Below are 16,670 nucleotides of genomic sequence, written 5' to 3'. Positions count from 1 at the left end.
CCAGATATCAAAGTATTGAAGTCTAACAACCAAAAGCCCCCTTTGGCTCACCTAATTAACATACCCAATCAAAACAAAGGAATTCATCCTAACATGGGGTTTCCCGTTACCTTTATAAACTGCTGTTTTCCTATGTGCCGTGCCTGTCTCCTCTCTGTCCAGAGGGAGTCCTTTGTCCCCCTCCTGGACAAATATTCCTGCCCCCTCTCCTTTGTTCCCTTGCCATTCTCCTTCATTCTCTATCTCCTGCCTTTGTCCCTTATTCCCTGCTCTTTGTCCCTCTGGGGCAAATAAATCTTTGTGCTGAGAACTTGGTTTTGGGGTATCTTGTGCTGATACCTGTCATTTCAGAGAGATCAAAGATGAAAAGACATTCATGCTCATGAGTCCACAAAATATTGTTAAAATGGCCATTACTTCAAATGATCAATCCAATTCCAATAAAAAATAGAGAGACATTGCTCATAGAAAAACAAATCCCTAAAATTTATGTTGTGTGACAAAACTTTTCCTGGGGAGATAAAACACCCATGTCTACTCATCCCAGACAGGAAGCCTGTGACAGATCAAAGTACGCATACCATCAAAGTCTAATTGGTGAATCAGAGTTTTACTTGGGTTACTTTCGAACTATGGGTGAGGGGTTACTTATAGGGGCAGACATGACACAAAGACACATCACCAAGACCCACCCGAGCATTGGTGGCAGCTCACAAAGCTGAGAAGCTGGAGCTCACTGCACAGCCTGCAGCAGCTCAACAGGCTGGGAGTGTCCTTTCCAGATGTCTGGGTTGGTCTAACCCCCTTCTAGGTGTGCCAGTCCCTTGCTGGGTTCTAGCATTTATACCCTCCCAGAGTCCTTAGAATTAAACTATCTGCAGCTGGCAAAGAGCATGCCCCTCCCAGAGCACAAAGCTAAGAACAATTTTTTAAAAAGTTAAGAACAATCAAAGTCAAGAGCTGTGGACAAACTAAAGCAGCCCCATAGCCCACAACTGGGATTTAAAAAAAAAAAACAACAAAACATGTTTACATAATATATGCTGCATGTGTGCTTAGGAATTTACCTATTCTAAATATTCTATTTCTCTGTGTGGAGCACTCTGAACAGTATTTAGTCATGTAAAAATGCAAATAATGTCATACAGCAGGGAAATAATTAAATTATTATATTATATATTTTCTATAAAATCATGTAGCTAAATTGACACTGATGAAAACATGTAAAAAAAAAAAACTAAGAGATGCAGAACAATGTAAATGTTGGCAAATTGTTTGCATACATTGGAAAGACCTTCTGCTCAATAATGGAAACAACAAAGTAAAGAGCTAGCCCATAAGTGTGCTCACACATACGCATCCACCACACTAAATAAACATAAAAATTTAATGAGTGAAAATGAGAATTTTAGGGGTAACATTTAAAATAGATTTTTTCCAGTTTAGAAACTAGATTTAAACATTTCAATTATACTGAACAATGAGAAATTTGTGAAAGGTTTGACACATTGTATAATTTTCTCATTAATTTTTTGTCCTTCACTAGCTCTACAATTTTGACATCCCAAACCTTTGCTATGAATCTCTTACATTTAGCATCCCATCCTTTTTTTTTTTTTTTAAGATACCATTAGATGTTAATTAGTGTAGCCTGTCTGTTGGTATTTAGTTCTATTGTCTAGGACTTCTAGTTTAGAGTGAAGTCAGGAAAGACAATCATGTTCTCTCATTCCTCAGTTTTTAAAATAATTGCTTTAAATTAATGAAGTAATCACATGTAAACCTCAAGTTAAAATGGCAGCTTTTATCCAAATATGTGCTCTTTCTTTGAATTTCTGTTTCTCATTTTAGCGTATTTTTTTCCTGAAAATTATAATCCTTTATGCTAGTTGGACAGATTATTATAATAGCTTAGATGAGTCTTACCCCAAGGTCAGTTCTTTCCAGCGTCTCAGATTTATTCTGTAAATTCATTGGAACACAGAGGGCCTGTAGACATTATAGTCATCCCTATGTATGTCTTCCCAGCTGAACCCTATGATTCCTTTTAACCAGAGTTGGGACTCATTTTCTTGGCTCCTCTCTGAGGCTATTGCATGTGGTGGGGAGATGAATCTGGGCCATCCCCCTTTTAGCCTAGAGGGAACAAGTACCTCTTTTCTTCAGTGACTTCATGAGCAGGCACTGATAGACCTTTTAAATTAAAAGCGACAAGTTTTCTATAAGCAAGTAGAATTAGTTGTTGGCAGAGTGGCAGGAGAAAAAGGCCAAATTGCTAGCAAATAAACAAGTACTTTGAAAGCAAAGTAAACAAATGCTTGAACTGCATGTTCTGAAAACAAAATGACAGGGTATCCAACCAGTTCAGAGCAAACCAAGTGACCACTGACAAAACACGAGGAAGGCCCAGGCTCAGAAAGAACTCAACATCCACCTGAAGAGGCAGCACAGCCAGGCACAGAGGCTTTGTGTTGGCGTCTGGTGCCCATCCTGGTAAAAGCGAAAATTAAAATGGCGAAAGGGGATCATTATGAGTCCATAAGCCTGTCAGTTTATTTCCTATGTATTTTAAAATAAATAGGGAAACAAAAATCAATAAAGGCCAAGGAAGGAGTTGGGGAAATGGATTTGAACAAAATGTTACATTCATGTATGAAATCCTCAAACAATAAAGAAATTGGTAAAGAAAAATGGACATATCAATAACTTGGCCAAAATGGAAGGTGGAAATCCCCACTGCCAGGGGTCATATTACGATTTATAGAAAAATGTGATACAAAATCTAGAACATATACAAATTTAACTGTAAGATACACTGACGGGTTTCTTCCTGGAGAAACTAAACCATGGTCTAGGTTGCCTCTGTCCTGTTTTTTACTTATCATTGAGATTTCTCTGAATAAAATAGGGTTTTAAAGATTTCGCAAGTTTTTTAAGGGTAAGATGAGACCAGAGAAGTGGCTCAGCAGTTAAGAGTGCTTCCTGTTCTTCCAGGGAACCCAAGTTCCCTTACACGGTTCCTTGTCTATGAATCCACTTCTTCGCTAGGTATAGAACCTAAGTCTTCTGTTAGCGCTTCTTTAGAAGTTAGCTTCAACTCTACAAGTGAAACAAACGTTATACTCCGTTATGCCTAGCTCCCCTTGTTTTAAGGCTTCAGCGCAGACCACTGCCGGGACTTCTGAGACGTCCCAAAAAACGAGAAGGACGAGGGTCAAGTTTCCGAGCAGGTTTGCAGTCGGGAGGTGCCTCCGGGACACAAAGAGCGGCCACCCGCAACGATCTGGGAAGCGGTGGTAAGCAGGCGCGACTGCGCCGAGATACGCGCTCTACAGCAACTGGCAAGTTTGGGGTGCCAATAAATACCTCAGAGAGTTACTGCTACACTACCGCCCTTTATAGGCGCCATGGTGTCACCGGACTGCAGGGCCCCACCCAACCCGACTCTGCGCCTGCGCAGCGCGCATGCGCACAGCCCCCGCTGCCGCCACGCCCTTCTTAGGGCGTCCGATTCCCTTCCTCCCGGCCCCGCCCAGGCGGCTGTCCGTGACCTGCCTGTGCGCAGGGAACGGAAAGTCGGAAGGGCTAAGAGGGGTTCAGTTCGTCATGGGGCTGTTTGGAAAAACCCAGGAGAAGCCTCCCAAAGAGCTGGTAAGGGTCGGCGAGCGGGGACGCTCCGCGCGGGGCAGCGGAGGTGGGGACGGCCGGCCTCACGCTCAGGCTGGCCCCCATTTCCGGGGCCTTCCACTCGGTCGAGGGGCCGAGGGAAGAGCTCCGCGGCGGGCCGTGGGGCAGAGCGCGCCCCTGGCGATCGGCGCCCGACCGGGCTGCGCAGGGTCGGGCTAGGAGCGCGTCGGCCTCGCTCCTGGGCGCCGAGCGCGACGCGGCGGCCCCGAGGAGCCACCCTCCCCTGCGCGCAGTGGTACGGGCCGCCCGGAACCTTTCTCACGCCCAGGCCCCGCCCCCACGCCGCTCTGCAGACCACCGGGAGGACCGGCCCCCAAACGGAAGGTTGTGCGTGTTAACCGGGTCAGGAACCCCGGAAGGTCCAGGCACCTGCAAAGCGGGTCCCTTTCTTGCTCACCTCTCTGAACAGGGAAGCCCGACTTCTGTTTACTCCAGAAACTGAATGCTACCGAAAATAGTTCTGAACCTGCTCCGAATTTTTAGATCTGCCTATAAATTGAGTTATTGTGGGAAGCAAGAATCAGTTTGGGTCCTACTCTCATACTCTGTGACCTCGAGCCTTCTTCTCGCCTGTCAAGTAAGAAGAGTGCTACTGCAGTAATTGACCATTAAAAGATATAAAGTTTCAGCCAAGGCTACACAGAGAAACCTTGCCTCGAAACAACAACAATCAGTAAAGTTTGAGCTAGCAGTGGTAGTGAAGGTGTGTTCTTTACACACCCAGCCTTGTTACCCTTATGTAGACTACCAGCAGCCACACCAGCAGCAGCAGCAGACCTGAGCATATTGTACTTGTGGGATTCCATTCCAGACCTACTGAATCAGATTTTAAGTCATGACTAACCCCACTGGTTAGTATGTGCACTAATGTTTGGGAAGCACTGTTTGACAGCACTCGGATTTATCCCTCAAGTCCTTTAGTTCAGTAATGGAAGTGTACCTGTCGAGTCAGTCTCATTCATCAACTCTGCCATTTTCTGGTGTGTGATCTATTTCTTAGATGGTTATTCTACTAGAAGAGAAAGAAATTGCATTCTTAGCAATCACATTTATTTAAAATAATGAAAGTGTTATACAAGTAATGCACATACCAGGCATAAATTTAAATAGTCATGAGACCGTTTTCTTTAGACTCTATCTCAGTTTATGGATGACAAAGCTAAATCCATACACTAGTAGTGATTTTCTTATTAAGAAGAGTATACAAGCCTGATGTGGTGTCGAACATCTTTAATGCTTGTACTCGGGAGGCGTAGGCAGTCAGATCTCTGTGAGTTCGAGACCAGCATGGTCTACAAAGAAAATCCAGGACAGCCAGGTCTACACGTCTCCAACAACAACAAACAAGCAAGAGTATACGAATACCACAAAATGGTTATCTATGTAATATTCCAAAGTGAAATTGTGTGCTTATTTCAACTTAAGCTCCACAAATTCAATTTTATACTAGTGAGCAATATGTAACAGGTGAATGCTTTTAGAAGGTTGTAAGAGGCACAGGGGGGCAAGCTCATAGTTCAGCTACTTGGGTGGTTTGGGAAGGAATATTCCTGAGGGCAAGAGTTGGAGGCCAGATTGGACAGTGACCCCAGAAAACAGAGATTTTAGGGAAAAGTCTGGGTTTTGTAGAGTCTCTGAGACATCACTGTGCGTTCATTTTAAAAATGTAATCCCTGCATGAAAAAAGCATTGTAAAGAGTTGGCTATTGATCATTCTCCATGGTCTTACTGTGTCTTGTGCTTAGCTTTTCCTTAGTGTCATTTTCTGTGAAATGGAAGTGGGATGTAAACTTGATGTGATCCAAGTTAAACAGTTTTAGTCAGAATGTCTCACAGGAAGATGTGAACTGCATACTAGATCATGTTAAGAATAAGTTCTGGGTGGAGAGGAAAGAGACCACCAATGCAGCTGACACCGTGTCTGGTCAAGACAAACTTTATTCTCGATCAGTCAGCCCATAGAGCCAGCAAGTGCACTTGTAATGCCAGGTTCAAAGGATCCTGGGAGACCACCAGGAGAAGACTCAATGCAATAGCAAGAGAGCTTTATTACGAGCATGATCGAACTCGGGACCCAAGTCTCACTGACAAAGCAGTAGAGAAGTGGGACTCCAAGCTCTGAGTGAACAAGATTTTTAAAGGGAAAGTCTGTGAGCAGGGAGTTTCCATGGCAACAAGCAGAGGGGCACAAGCCTTGGCATTACAGAATTGGGTGAAGTTTAGCAGGGTGGGGTGACCGTTTCTGAGGCACACAATCACAATGGCTAAGGCATATAATCACAATGGCTATTTTTCTAAACCATATCTGAAACATTGGGGAGAATTTTCCCACCTGATTCCCAACCGATTTTCATTGATTATTGCCAGGGAGATTGTCTCTATTTTCTATGAAGCATTTTTTCTGTATTATTTCCTGGAGGCTGTTGCTAGGAGAGTTAACTTTGTTCTCTGCCAAGTGTACATTCTGTGATACTTCAGCTCCCAGTCAAGATGGCTCTTTACTCAGTCTAACTATACCCAGGCTAACTTAAACTCTTCTTTTCCCCCTTTTCATCTACCAAGAGGCCAGTCTTGGGCTCTCACAGTTCAAGGTCATCTCCAAGCTGGTGGTATGACTCTCATTATCATTAACTGTATAGTCCCTAGTCTTTGCCTAAGATATCTCCAGTTAAGCAGGTCCCAAAAATAATAGCTAATGTCAGGGAGCCCCCTTTGACCTAGCATTTCAGCCTGCAGGTGGGATTTTTGGGCCGGTGGTCTCATCTTCTGAAATTGCTTCAGCACTGACAGTAGGACCATTGCCATCAGGGGCTAGGAAGGCTAAAATGTCAGCCAAAGGCTGGGCAGTGGGGCAGTCCTCAGAAGCATCTGGTTAGTTGATTCACCTGAAGATGCAGGGAGCAATCATGTCAGCTTCCAGCAAGTTCTGATCTCAGCTTGCAGTCTCAATCAGGTGAAAATATGCTGAGACAAATTCAAACTAGAAACAGAAATTAAAATTTGTCTAATAAATGGGGAAAGTGAGGAATCCCAAGACCAGGGAAAAACTCAGCTGGGATCTGTTTGAGCTATGTCAGATTCAGGTCTCATGATTTTTTTTTTTATTTCATGAAACATTTTGTAAATAACAGGTAAAACTGCATCCAAGGAATGAATATCAATTTTTCTTAGCTGTTTGTTTTGTAACCTTTATAAACAACTTAAATGTGTCCATCTTCTGAAACTCTTAACATTTTAACTGTGGGCCCTGTTGTTGGTAATCAGCCACCAAAGGAGCTTGGCTACTTTTTATCAGTTCTTAGCATTTACTTTTAGTCCCCACCTCCATGTTACATTGGAAAGTTAGACGGAAATATGTCAATGGCTTTAGTGCCAAACTCTGGATGCTTGTACTTCCCTTAACAAAGCAACCAAAAAAATTAGATTTAAAATATTTTTAACTCCTATGCCAAAGTCTACCTCAAAAATAGCAAATATTAAAAATACCATAATCTAACTCCAGAAGACAACCAAAAGGCAGTTAAAATCTCAAGCTTGTGACTGGGTAATAAGCAATCAGTGTTTCATCAACTTATCAAAACTCTATTGGTCAATCTCAAAACTCTGGACTTCTGAAACATAACAACATAACATAAGCACAACAATAGCAGAGAGAGGAGAGAAATCTGAAATATCTCCCATTTTTAATATGCCTCAAATTACTTTTCTCTCATTACAATTCACATTCATATACCTTAAAACACCTACTTATACCCTCCAATCTTTCTTGCATTTATCAACCCTGAAACATTTTCCCAGACTAAACAACATTTTCTAGATTCTCAAAACCTAAACTCTTATATCCTCAGACCCTACATAAACTCCATTATCTTTTTATCCAGCTATTTACCATAAGACATAGATAATTAACATGAAGCCTGTAGGCAAGGCAGACCTGCTTCCCCTTTTAAAATAGAAGACCTAGTACCTGGTAATTTTAGCTAACTAATAAATTAACCAATGAACTAACAATGAATCTAATTATCTGCTCTTTAGCTGCAAGGCTACCATTAGCTTAGCTTAGCCATCAATGTAATCAGAGACCTGAGAAGGATAAAATATGTACCAATCCATGTACCAATCAAAATGACAGTGACAACTAGTCAGTCCATCACTCTAGGCAGCTGTCCCTGACTCCTGTGGTCTTATGGCATCATGAGCAGGGCAGTCCAGTGACCAGGCACAGAAGATGAGAGATTGTTTCTGTGGAGAAAGAAACGAGAGAATAGCCTCACCTCACCCTTAGCAATGTGAAACATTGACTCTCCAGGTGTCCACAGTTTAAGCTGGGCCCTAGCAGTGGACCAGTTGGGGCAGTCTTGCCCAGTGGTTAGCATACCATAATCCAGAGTCGCATTGTGCCCAAATCTTCTTGGAGACCTTGGGGAGCTACTGCCAGGATTTTGGACTCTCTGCCATAATAAGCTTACACATGTTAAAACACCATATTCATCAGATCTCTGATAAGCTTGAGGGCCGGCATATCTGAATTATTCTTCATCTCTCTTTTAATTATCTATTTTAAATTGCATCCTATGAAGTAGAATATCATAATCTCTAATTCTGGCATGTTCCTTAAATAAATGTTTTAAACCCATATCTATCTCAAGTAGATATATATAAGTAAACTTCATAATTACCCATCCTAGGCTTAATTTTAAAAACATAAACAAAAGACCAGACAATATCCATTCTTATAACTAATTGCAATTATTAGCATAACTTCAAATACCTTTCTGAACTAAAATCAAAGCAAAACTTTAAATCAGATACAATACATAGAAGGGCCAGCAAATCTTGCTCATCCTATCATATTGCATTAAGACTGAACAACAAAAAAGCATAAAGGACAAAAGTTTCATTTAGCATTAAATGGAGAACTAAACACAACTGGCAACCTTAGCAGAGATGGACAATTCTGGCCATTTCAAGCCTATTGGCCAGAAATAAACAGCATTAAATCATTTATATAGGAGCTGGCAACCAGGCATATATTTTTATAATAATTAACAATGACTTGAATATAACCCTGTGTAAACCTGGTCTAAAGAGCATAAGAAAACATTTTGCATTGAAAAAACATCAGCCTCTTGAATCATGCTTTCAGGTGTAAAAAAAAAAAAAAATACAGTTTATATCTCTTATAACATTCACATTCTTTATACCTTCAGGATAGGTTTTTCTCAGCTCCAGTCTTTTAATTTAACCAGACATTTTCTTGATTTTTAAACTATATAAAAAGTTTATTATTTTATAAAAATTACAGTTTTCATAATTGGCTCAAATAGTACAGCTTGGTTTCATTTGGTAAAATTAAAAAAATAAATATCAAAATCTTTTCCACATTGGCTGGGCTCTGGCCTCACACTCTTACTCAGTGGGCTAGTCTGAAAAGAATTGCCTCACAGGAAATAAAAGAAGGGGAAGGATGTCACTGCTCTATCTACATCCTGGAATGCAGCAGGAAGCCTTTGTATAATCAAAGGTTTTGGGCTGGGGGTTTGAAACATTGTATAAAAGCCTTACAAGGAAGGAAAGATGAAAACATTTGAATTCTTTGTCCTAAACATAAATTTTATATTATATGATAGAAAAGAGTAATATTTTTAGCACATTACACCAGAAAGCATATAGTAAGAGTTTCATTTTGTTTGTAGACAGGGTCTTGCTGTGTGTGCTGGATGGTTTTTGTCAACTTCACACAAACCTAGACATATCTGGGTGGAGGGAATTGCAATTGGGGAATTGTCGTAGGCAAGGCTGGGATATCGTAGTGAGGGAAAGCCTAGCTCTCTGGGCTGTGCCACCCCTAGACAGGTAGTCCTGGATGGTCCTCCATGGCCTTTGTTTCAGTTCTTGCCTCCAGGTTCCTTGACTTGTCATGATGTTCTACAGCTGGAAGCTGGAATAAACCTTTTTCCTCCCCATGATGTCATGATGTTCATCACAGCCACAGAAAGCAAACTTAAGACATCATCTAACTCAGGCTGGCTTAGAACTGCTGGTCCTTCTAAGAGCTGGCATCACAGGTGTGTGCCACTATATTTGGCTGCTTGTCTCAATAATGTTGCTTATGGGCTGGAGAGATGGCTCAGTGCTTAAGAGCGTTGTGTGCTCTTCCAAGGGACCTGGGTTCAACTCCCAGCACCCACATGGCAGCTCACAACTTCCCATAAGCGGTTCCAGGTGGTCTGAAATGCACATAAAATAAAATTAAATAAATTATTTTGAAAAGTAATGTTGCTTGTAACTTTTGTCACCTGCTTAAGGTCATGTCAGCCAGATAGCCATGCTGTAGTTTTCCTTCTTTTGCTATTCAATCAATTTTGTGGGAGGCCATGAAGTTGGATTGAGCATCTGAATTGGACTCTTTTTTTTTTTTAATTATAGTCTACCAAGCCAATAATTTAACCACAGTTTGATTAATTGTAAAGGGTGCTGCAGTCAATTAGTGAAGTGGTAACCAGTTGAGTAGCTAATGAAGCTGTAGTGTCTGTCTCCTCCATTTTTCTCTAAATGCTATCAGATTATATTGGTTGGATTTCTCAGAACTTTGTCTGGTTCTGAGAGTTGCCTGATTTGTGACTATTGTTTTGTTTTGTTTTGCTTTGCTCTAATATTCAATTTGAATGGTCTAAGGAATATTTTTCTAAGTAATAGAAAGTAACATGAGGGGTGCTACCTTGGAGCTATATGAATTGGCTGTGCAGGTTCTCATTAACCCTTTTTCTTAAATGCTGTAGCATCTATTTGTACCTCTTTTCTGAATCAACTGGCTTTTTTCATTATTATTTTTTACAGTTTATTTGCTTTGTATCCCATCTCCAGTCCCCCATCCCTCCCACTTCCTCCTCTATCCTTCCCTAATCCACTGATAGGGGAGGTCCTCCTCCCCACTCTCTGATCCTAGTCTATCAGGTCCCATCAGGACTACCTGGTTGCTGTTCCTCTGTGGGCTGGCTAGGTTACCCCACCAGGGAGAAGTGATCAAGGAGTAGGCAACCGAGTTGATGTCAGAGACTGTCTCCTCTCTCCTAACTAGGGAACCCCCATGGAGACTGAGCAGTCCCTGGGCTATATCTGAGCGGGGGTCTAGGTCATCTGCAGTCCCCGGGTGATGGTTTTCTGATTGGTGATTTCGTTTCTGATTTTATCATTCCTTTCTTAGTTTTTAGCTGACAGTCTCCAAAAAAGATCTTCCTGTTGTCAGTTAGGCATGCTTGGCTACTTGGACATACACTTTCTGTTAACAAGGCGAGAAAAGTGCCCAAGTGCTGCTGCTTTAATCAATAATATTTAGAATAAGAAATTGGCATAATGGTTTCCAGAAATGAGAAATGCTTTTCTCTCCAGTGCCATTTTAGTCTAGTAGATTTTAGTATGTTTTGTATGTCCACAGTCACTTTTCACCATTATTTTGTGTGATGCTGAAATACAAGTTTGGTCAGTGCTGCTAAACAGTTTCTGTCTCCTTTTAATATAATCTTAATGGTCATTGAGTGCTTCCTTGTTTTCTAGCTCAGTATTTATGTTGGTGTAATTCGTATATTCCCATTTTAGAACCCTAAATCTGCTATTTTTCTTAGAATGGCAGTGCTGTTTAGAACTCAAAGTTTGGGTGCACGTGATGTTTCTTGCTACTGGGATGTTTTCAGTTCTAGATATTTTTATAAAACATGAATAGGGTGTATATTAAATTTAAAAAAATTGTAATGGTGATTATAAATTGTATCAAACCAACCCTTTGCCAAAAATAGCAGGGGCAAACAAAAAGTACAACTATTTGAATCCACTGAAACCTACCAAAGCTGTGGGGTATCATAGTCAGGATCCCAGCAAACTGAGATGCTCAGTTGCAGGAGTTCTCTAGTGCTGAGTGCACTGGCCAGGAAACTGAGAATCTGAGCAGGCCTGTTGACAGACCCAGTGCCTAAAAAGTCACCGTAAGTGGATTTTGTGATGAACCCAGGCAAAGGATTCTGGCACATAACTCTGAAAAGTAGATCTCAGGAGTAGCAGTAACAGGAGATAGACTAGCATTCACAAATACTGAACAGTCACTGTCCTCAGCAGATTAACTGAGAACCAATTGCTAGCCCACTCAAGTTAGATATTTAGCAGAAAAAGTAAGTTTTCTCTGGAAGAAGATAAGGTAACCATCAGAGACTTAAATTATGCTGCAAATTCTTACATATAAAGTTCAGAGTTGATTTTTTTAGAAGACATTTATGTGTAGGAGACCTTCATATATCCTGGATGCAAATTCTTTATAAATTTGATTGGGGGCTTGTTCAGCACACGGCTCTAAGTGGTATATATCCTCATATCTCTCTCCTCAAAGCTCAGGGAACATTGTAACAGGAAATAGAAAGGATAGAGGATACCAGAACAAGGCCCACTTGCAAAGCTCCTGTGAACTCAGAGACTGAAGCAGCAACCACAGGGCTTAAATGTGCCTGCACCAGGTCCTCTGCGTATATATTACAGCTTTCAATTTAGTACTTTTATGGGACTCCAGGGTGTGTGAACAAGTGGATTTCTGATTTTTGTGCCTTCTCTTGAGCTCTTTTTCTTATGTTGGTTTGACTTGTCCAACTTCAATATAATGGTTTTTGTTTTGTCTTACTATATTTTATTTTGTTATCTCATAGAAGTGTATTCTTTTCTAATGAGAGACATAAAGGGAGTGGATCTCAATGGGAGAAGAGGTAGGGAGGAACTCGGAGAAGTAGAGGGAGGAGAAACTAACTAGGATATAATGTATGAGAAGAAATCTCATTTTTAATATAGGAGAAAAATAAAGTTATATTGAAACTATATAAAGTACTATATAGATATAAAGTTATATACATATTAATTTATTATTGGTATGGTTGCTAATATCTTCTTCCCATTTGTGGTGTTTTTATTTAATTATAGTCTTAGGCAAAATAAAAATTTCTAGTTTCAGTTAAATAAAAATGTCAGCCCTTTTCCTTTCTGATTATTGCTTGTGTCTTTTAAAACTTAATTTAAAGATTTTTTTTATTTATTTTATTTTTAAGTTAAATGTGTGTGTCTGGGTGTGGGTGTATACAAGTGAGTGAGCTGCCAACTCACTGGGTCTCTTAGAGCTGGAGTTACATGGGTCCTGGGAATCCAGGGCCTCAACAAGACCAGTGTGCATCCTAACTACTGGGCCATCCCAGCAAGACCAGTGTGCATCCTAACTACTGGGCCATTGCTATCTTCTTTTCTTTCCTTTTCTTTTCCTTTGTTTCTTTGTTTTCCTTCCTTCCTTCCTTCCTTCCTTCCTTCCTTCCTTCCTTCCTTCCTTCCTTCTTTCCTCTCTCCCTCTCCCTCCCTCCCTCTCTCTTTCTTTCTTTTCTTTCTTTCTGTGTTTCACATTTCTTGTGTCTTAAGGCACCCTTCTCGAACTTGACATCATGAATATATTCTCCTCCTTTAGATCTGGAGCTTGAAGAGAGGGCTTCATGGTGGGTGGGCAAGCCTTCTACCATTGAGCTGCATCACTAGCCTTCCATTTATCACTGGTGTAACAGGTTTTCATTTCATATTTGTGTTTTTGATCTACCAGGAATTAGCTTCAGGGATTGGTGGAACCGGAATTTGGATAATTGGTTTCTGTGTATCATTTGTCTCAGCACTGGCTGTAGGTGATGCCTTCTTGCTGGTTGCAGTTCCTTCACCTAGTTTGGTCTGACATATAATAGACTCAATGAGTGAATTTGAATAAAGCACTTATCTTGATGGTCTGAAACTTTCTGTAGGTCCATTATCATTTTCACAGCATAGTCTAACTTACTATTGATTTTAAGAATTTATTACTGGGGATACAAAGTGAATAAAGTATAATTAATAAAGAATTAAAAAAAGAATTTATTACTGCATTTCTTAAACTCTCACTTATTTAACTACCTCTGATTTGTATATAAAATACTGTTGCAACTAAGTAAATATTTTTTGAAATTCCTTTTTATCTGTTTTGAATTTTCTGTATCCCTACAGTTATGAAACTTATTTGATACATTTACTGGGCTCCTGGACTCAGACTGTGTTTCTGAAAGAATTTTAAAATCATCTGGAAACATGTAAAGTGCTAAGTGTCATTTGAGCTGCCTTAGTACAGTTAAATTGTTTTCGTTTTTAAGACAGGGTTGATCTGTGTATCCCTGACTGTCCTGGAACTCCCTTTGTAGACCAGGCTGGCCTTGAACGCATAGAGACGTGCCCATTTCTGCCTCCCAAATGCTGAGATTAAAGTCATGTGGCTTTAATTGGTATTTTTTTATTTATACATAAATATTAGCAGTAGCCAAGAGGTAGCAGCTAACTCAGATGGCCATCAACAGATAGAGAAACAAGTTTGTGGTATATACATATAATGGAATGAAAGTGAGACATGTTGTATGAATACTTTCATGTGAAATATTCAGAATAACCAGTTCTGTAAAGACAGAAAGCAAATTATTGGTTGCCAAGTAGTTGCTAGATGGAGAGATAAGGGATTATTTAAGGTGTGTACTGTGTTCTGAGGTGATGAAAAGGTTTTAAGGATTGACAGCAAATCGCACTAAATTTCACCATCAATTATATATTTTAACATGATTAGTTGCATATTATATGAATTTCACTTAAAATGTACGTAAATCTAACCTGATTATTAATTTAAAAATTGTATTCCCTTATAGTTTTATTTACGCTTTTTATTTGTATGTGTGTGTAAATAGATGTCATGTTATTAGATATTTAACTTCAAGTGTTATGGAAATACATATTCTAAGAATAGGACTTTTGTTGTTTTTCAAGACAGAGTTTCTCTGTGTAGTTTGGACTGTCCTGGACTCTATTTGTGGACCAGGCTGGTTTGAACTCACAGAGATCCACCTGCCTCTGCCTCCCTGAGTGCTGGGATTACTGATGTGCACCACTACAACTGGCTATGAAAGGAATTTCAAAACGCAGATTTATGTACCTGTGGATGAAGAATTCCTGTAGAATTAATGTAGGTTTTTTTGATTAGATGTAAGTACTGAAAAACCTACCAGGAAGCAGTTGGTAAATGGAAGGGCATTGAAGTAGCGATGTCACTAAGTTCTTCTGAGTCATGTGCCAAAAAGCACACAGTAATTTAATCTAAAATTTGCTTTTAATGACCCATCAGCTGTCACCTCAAATTTGTCTTCAATGTTTTTGGGGAAGAAAAGGGGAGGGGCGGAGAAACAGTTCACTGGCATGAGAATGTGCTCGAGTTAGCTACACCAGTATCTCCAGTTGGCCACATTCAGTGCCTCAGTCTTTAACCTGACAGAAGAAAAATACTATATAAAAGATGAGTTCTCAGGACACGTGCGGAGTAGTTTTAAAAGTAATTCTGTGTAAAAGATGCAAATCTTCTGATGCTCCAAGACTGTCCTTGCCCATGTAGTGTGCCCAAAGATACAAAAATAAATCCATGGCCCTAGGCCTGGCAGTGGTGCCACACACACCTTTGATTCCAGCGCTTGGGAGGCAGAGGCAGGTGAATCTCTATGAGTTTGAGGCCAGCCTGGTCTACAGAGTAAGTTCTAGGACAGCCAGGGCTACACAGAGAAACCCTATTTTCAAAAGCCAAAAAAACAAAACAAAACAAAAAAAACCCCAAAACCAAAAAACAAAACCCAACAACAAAAACCATAAAGGTCTTTCTTCAAAATTAAAAAACAAAACAAAACAAAGAATTGTGTCTAAACTCAATGTGTATTAATATAGAATTCTTAAGAATGTGCAAAATTGACTAGGAGTGTTTGCTTTTCTGATAATTCCCTATTTAAAATTTTTCCTAGGTCAATGAATGGTCATTGAAGATCAGAAAGGAAATGAGAGTTGTTGACAGGCAAATACGAGGTAAATTGCTATTTTATGTTTTCTATTCTATACTCTAATTCTATATTGCAATTCAGTGCACAAAAGCAAACTTAACTATACGTTATAAGAGTTAATTCTAATTCTATGTAGATGTTCTTATTACTTTGTTTCCTAATTCTATACTCAGAATAAAAAGGATAATGATCAAAACAGACTATATTGTAAGAGCAATATAGTCCTGCAAACAAAAGTCTTTATGGCATTTAAATAAGTTATGCATAAGAAAACAATGCAATCCCATTATCTCTACCCTCTGTATATTTTAGCATAACTTTAAATTGGGAACAATATATTTCTAAATAAAAGTTATTATTTTTTTTAGTTCTATTTGAAAATAAGGTGAATGACCAAAAATGGTAATGCTGAAACTAAGATTTATTTTATTTTATTTTTAACAGTTTTATACGTATAAGCAGTGTGTCTTGATTATACCCAACCTCAGGTTCCCCTCATTGCCCTCAGGCAATCCCCCACTTCATATGTGCATCCACAACCCCCTCCTCCTGTAATTCATGTAGTCTAATTAGTACTGTTTTTTGGAATGTTGACTGGCTTTATTGGCCTGATCTTGTGCAAGTCTGTGTAGGCATCCATAGCTGTAGTGAGTTCATGTGTGCAGTGTCTTTGTCATGTCCAGAAGAGTATTATTTCATGGTACTCCTCTACATGCTTATGTTCTTTTCACCCGTTCTTCTGCTGTGTTCCCTGAGCTTTGGATGACATGTTAATATCGCTGTCCCGTTTAGGGCCGAACACTTAATAGTCATTTTTTTTTAAGATTTATTTATTTTATGTATATGAATGCTCTGTTTTCACGCACACCAGAAGAGGGAATCAGGTTCCATTACAGATGGTTGTGAGCCACCATGTAGTTGCTGGGAATTGAACTCAGGACCTCTGGAGGAGCAGTCAGTGCTCTTAACCACTGAATCATCTCTCCAGCCCTTAATAGTCATTTATTCTCAGCATTTTGACCAGTTTTGAGTCCCAAGTTATGAGGCCAAGGTAGAGGGCAGCACAAATCTGTCAACATGATT

General features: G+C 39.9%; 1 protein-coding gene across 2 annotated transcripts in view; it reads left to right on the top strand.

Annotated features, from left to right (window-relative positions):
• The window catches only part of LOC110563697 (charged multivesicular body protein 3), a 77,884-nt gene that overhangs the window by 39,310 nt on the left and 21,904 nt on the right, over positions 1-16,670 (top strand). The window contains exons 1-2 of one of the 2 annotated variants that reach the window (XM_060383555.1): positions 3,477-3,651; positions 15,552-15,612. In XM_060383555.1, coding sequence (XP_060239538.1) covers positions 3,607-3,651; positions 15,552-15,612 — 106 coding nt within the window. In that variant the 5' untranslated portion in view covers positions 3,477-3,606. Of the gene's footprint in view, positions 1-3,476; positions 3,652-15,551; positions 15,613-16,670 lie in introns of those variants that run through there. The other variant, XM_060383556.1, reaches the window with a different exon arrangement.

This window comes from Meriones unguiculatus, chromosome 5 (assembly GCF_030254825.1).
Source record: "Meriones unguiculatus strain TT.TT164.6M chromosome 5, Bangor_MerUng_6.1, whole genome shotgun sequence".
Lineage (NCBI taxonomy): Eukaryota > Metazoa > Chordata > Mammalia > Rodentia > Muridae > Meriones > Meriones unguiculatus.
Note: the sequence above shows the minus strand (reverse complement) of the source record. Positions and strands in the feature narration are given on the sequence as shown.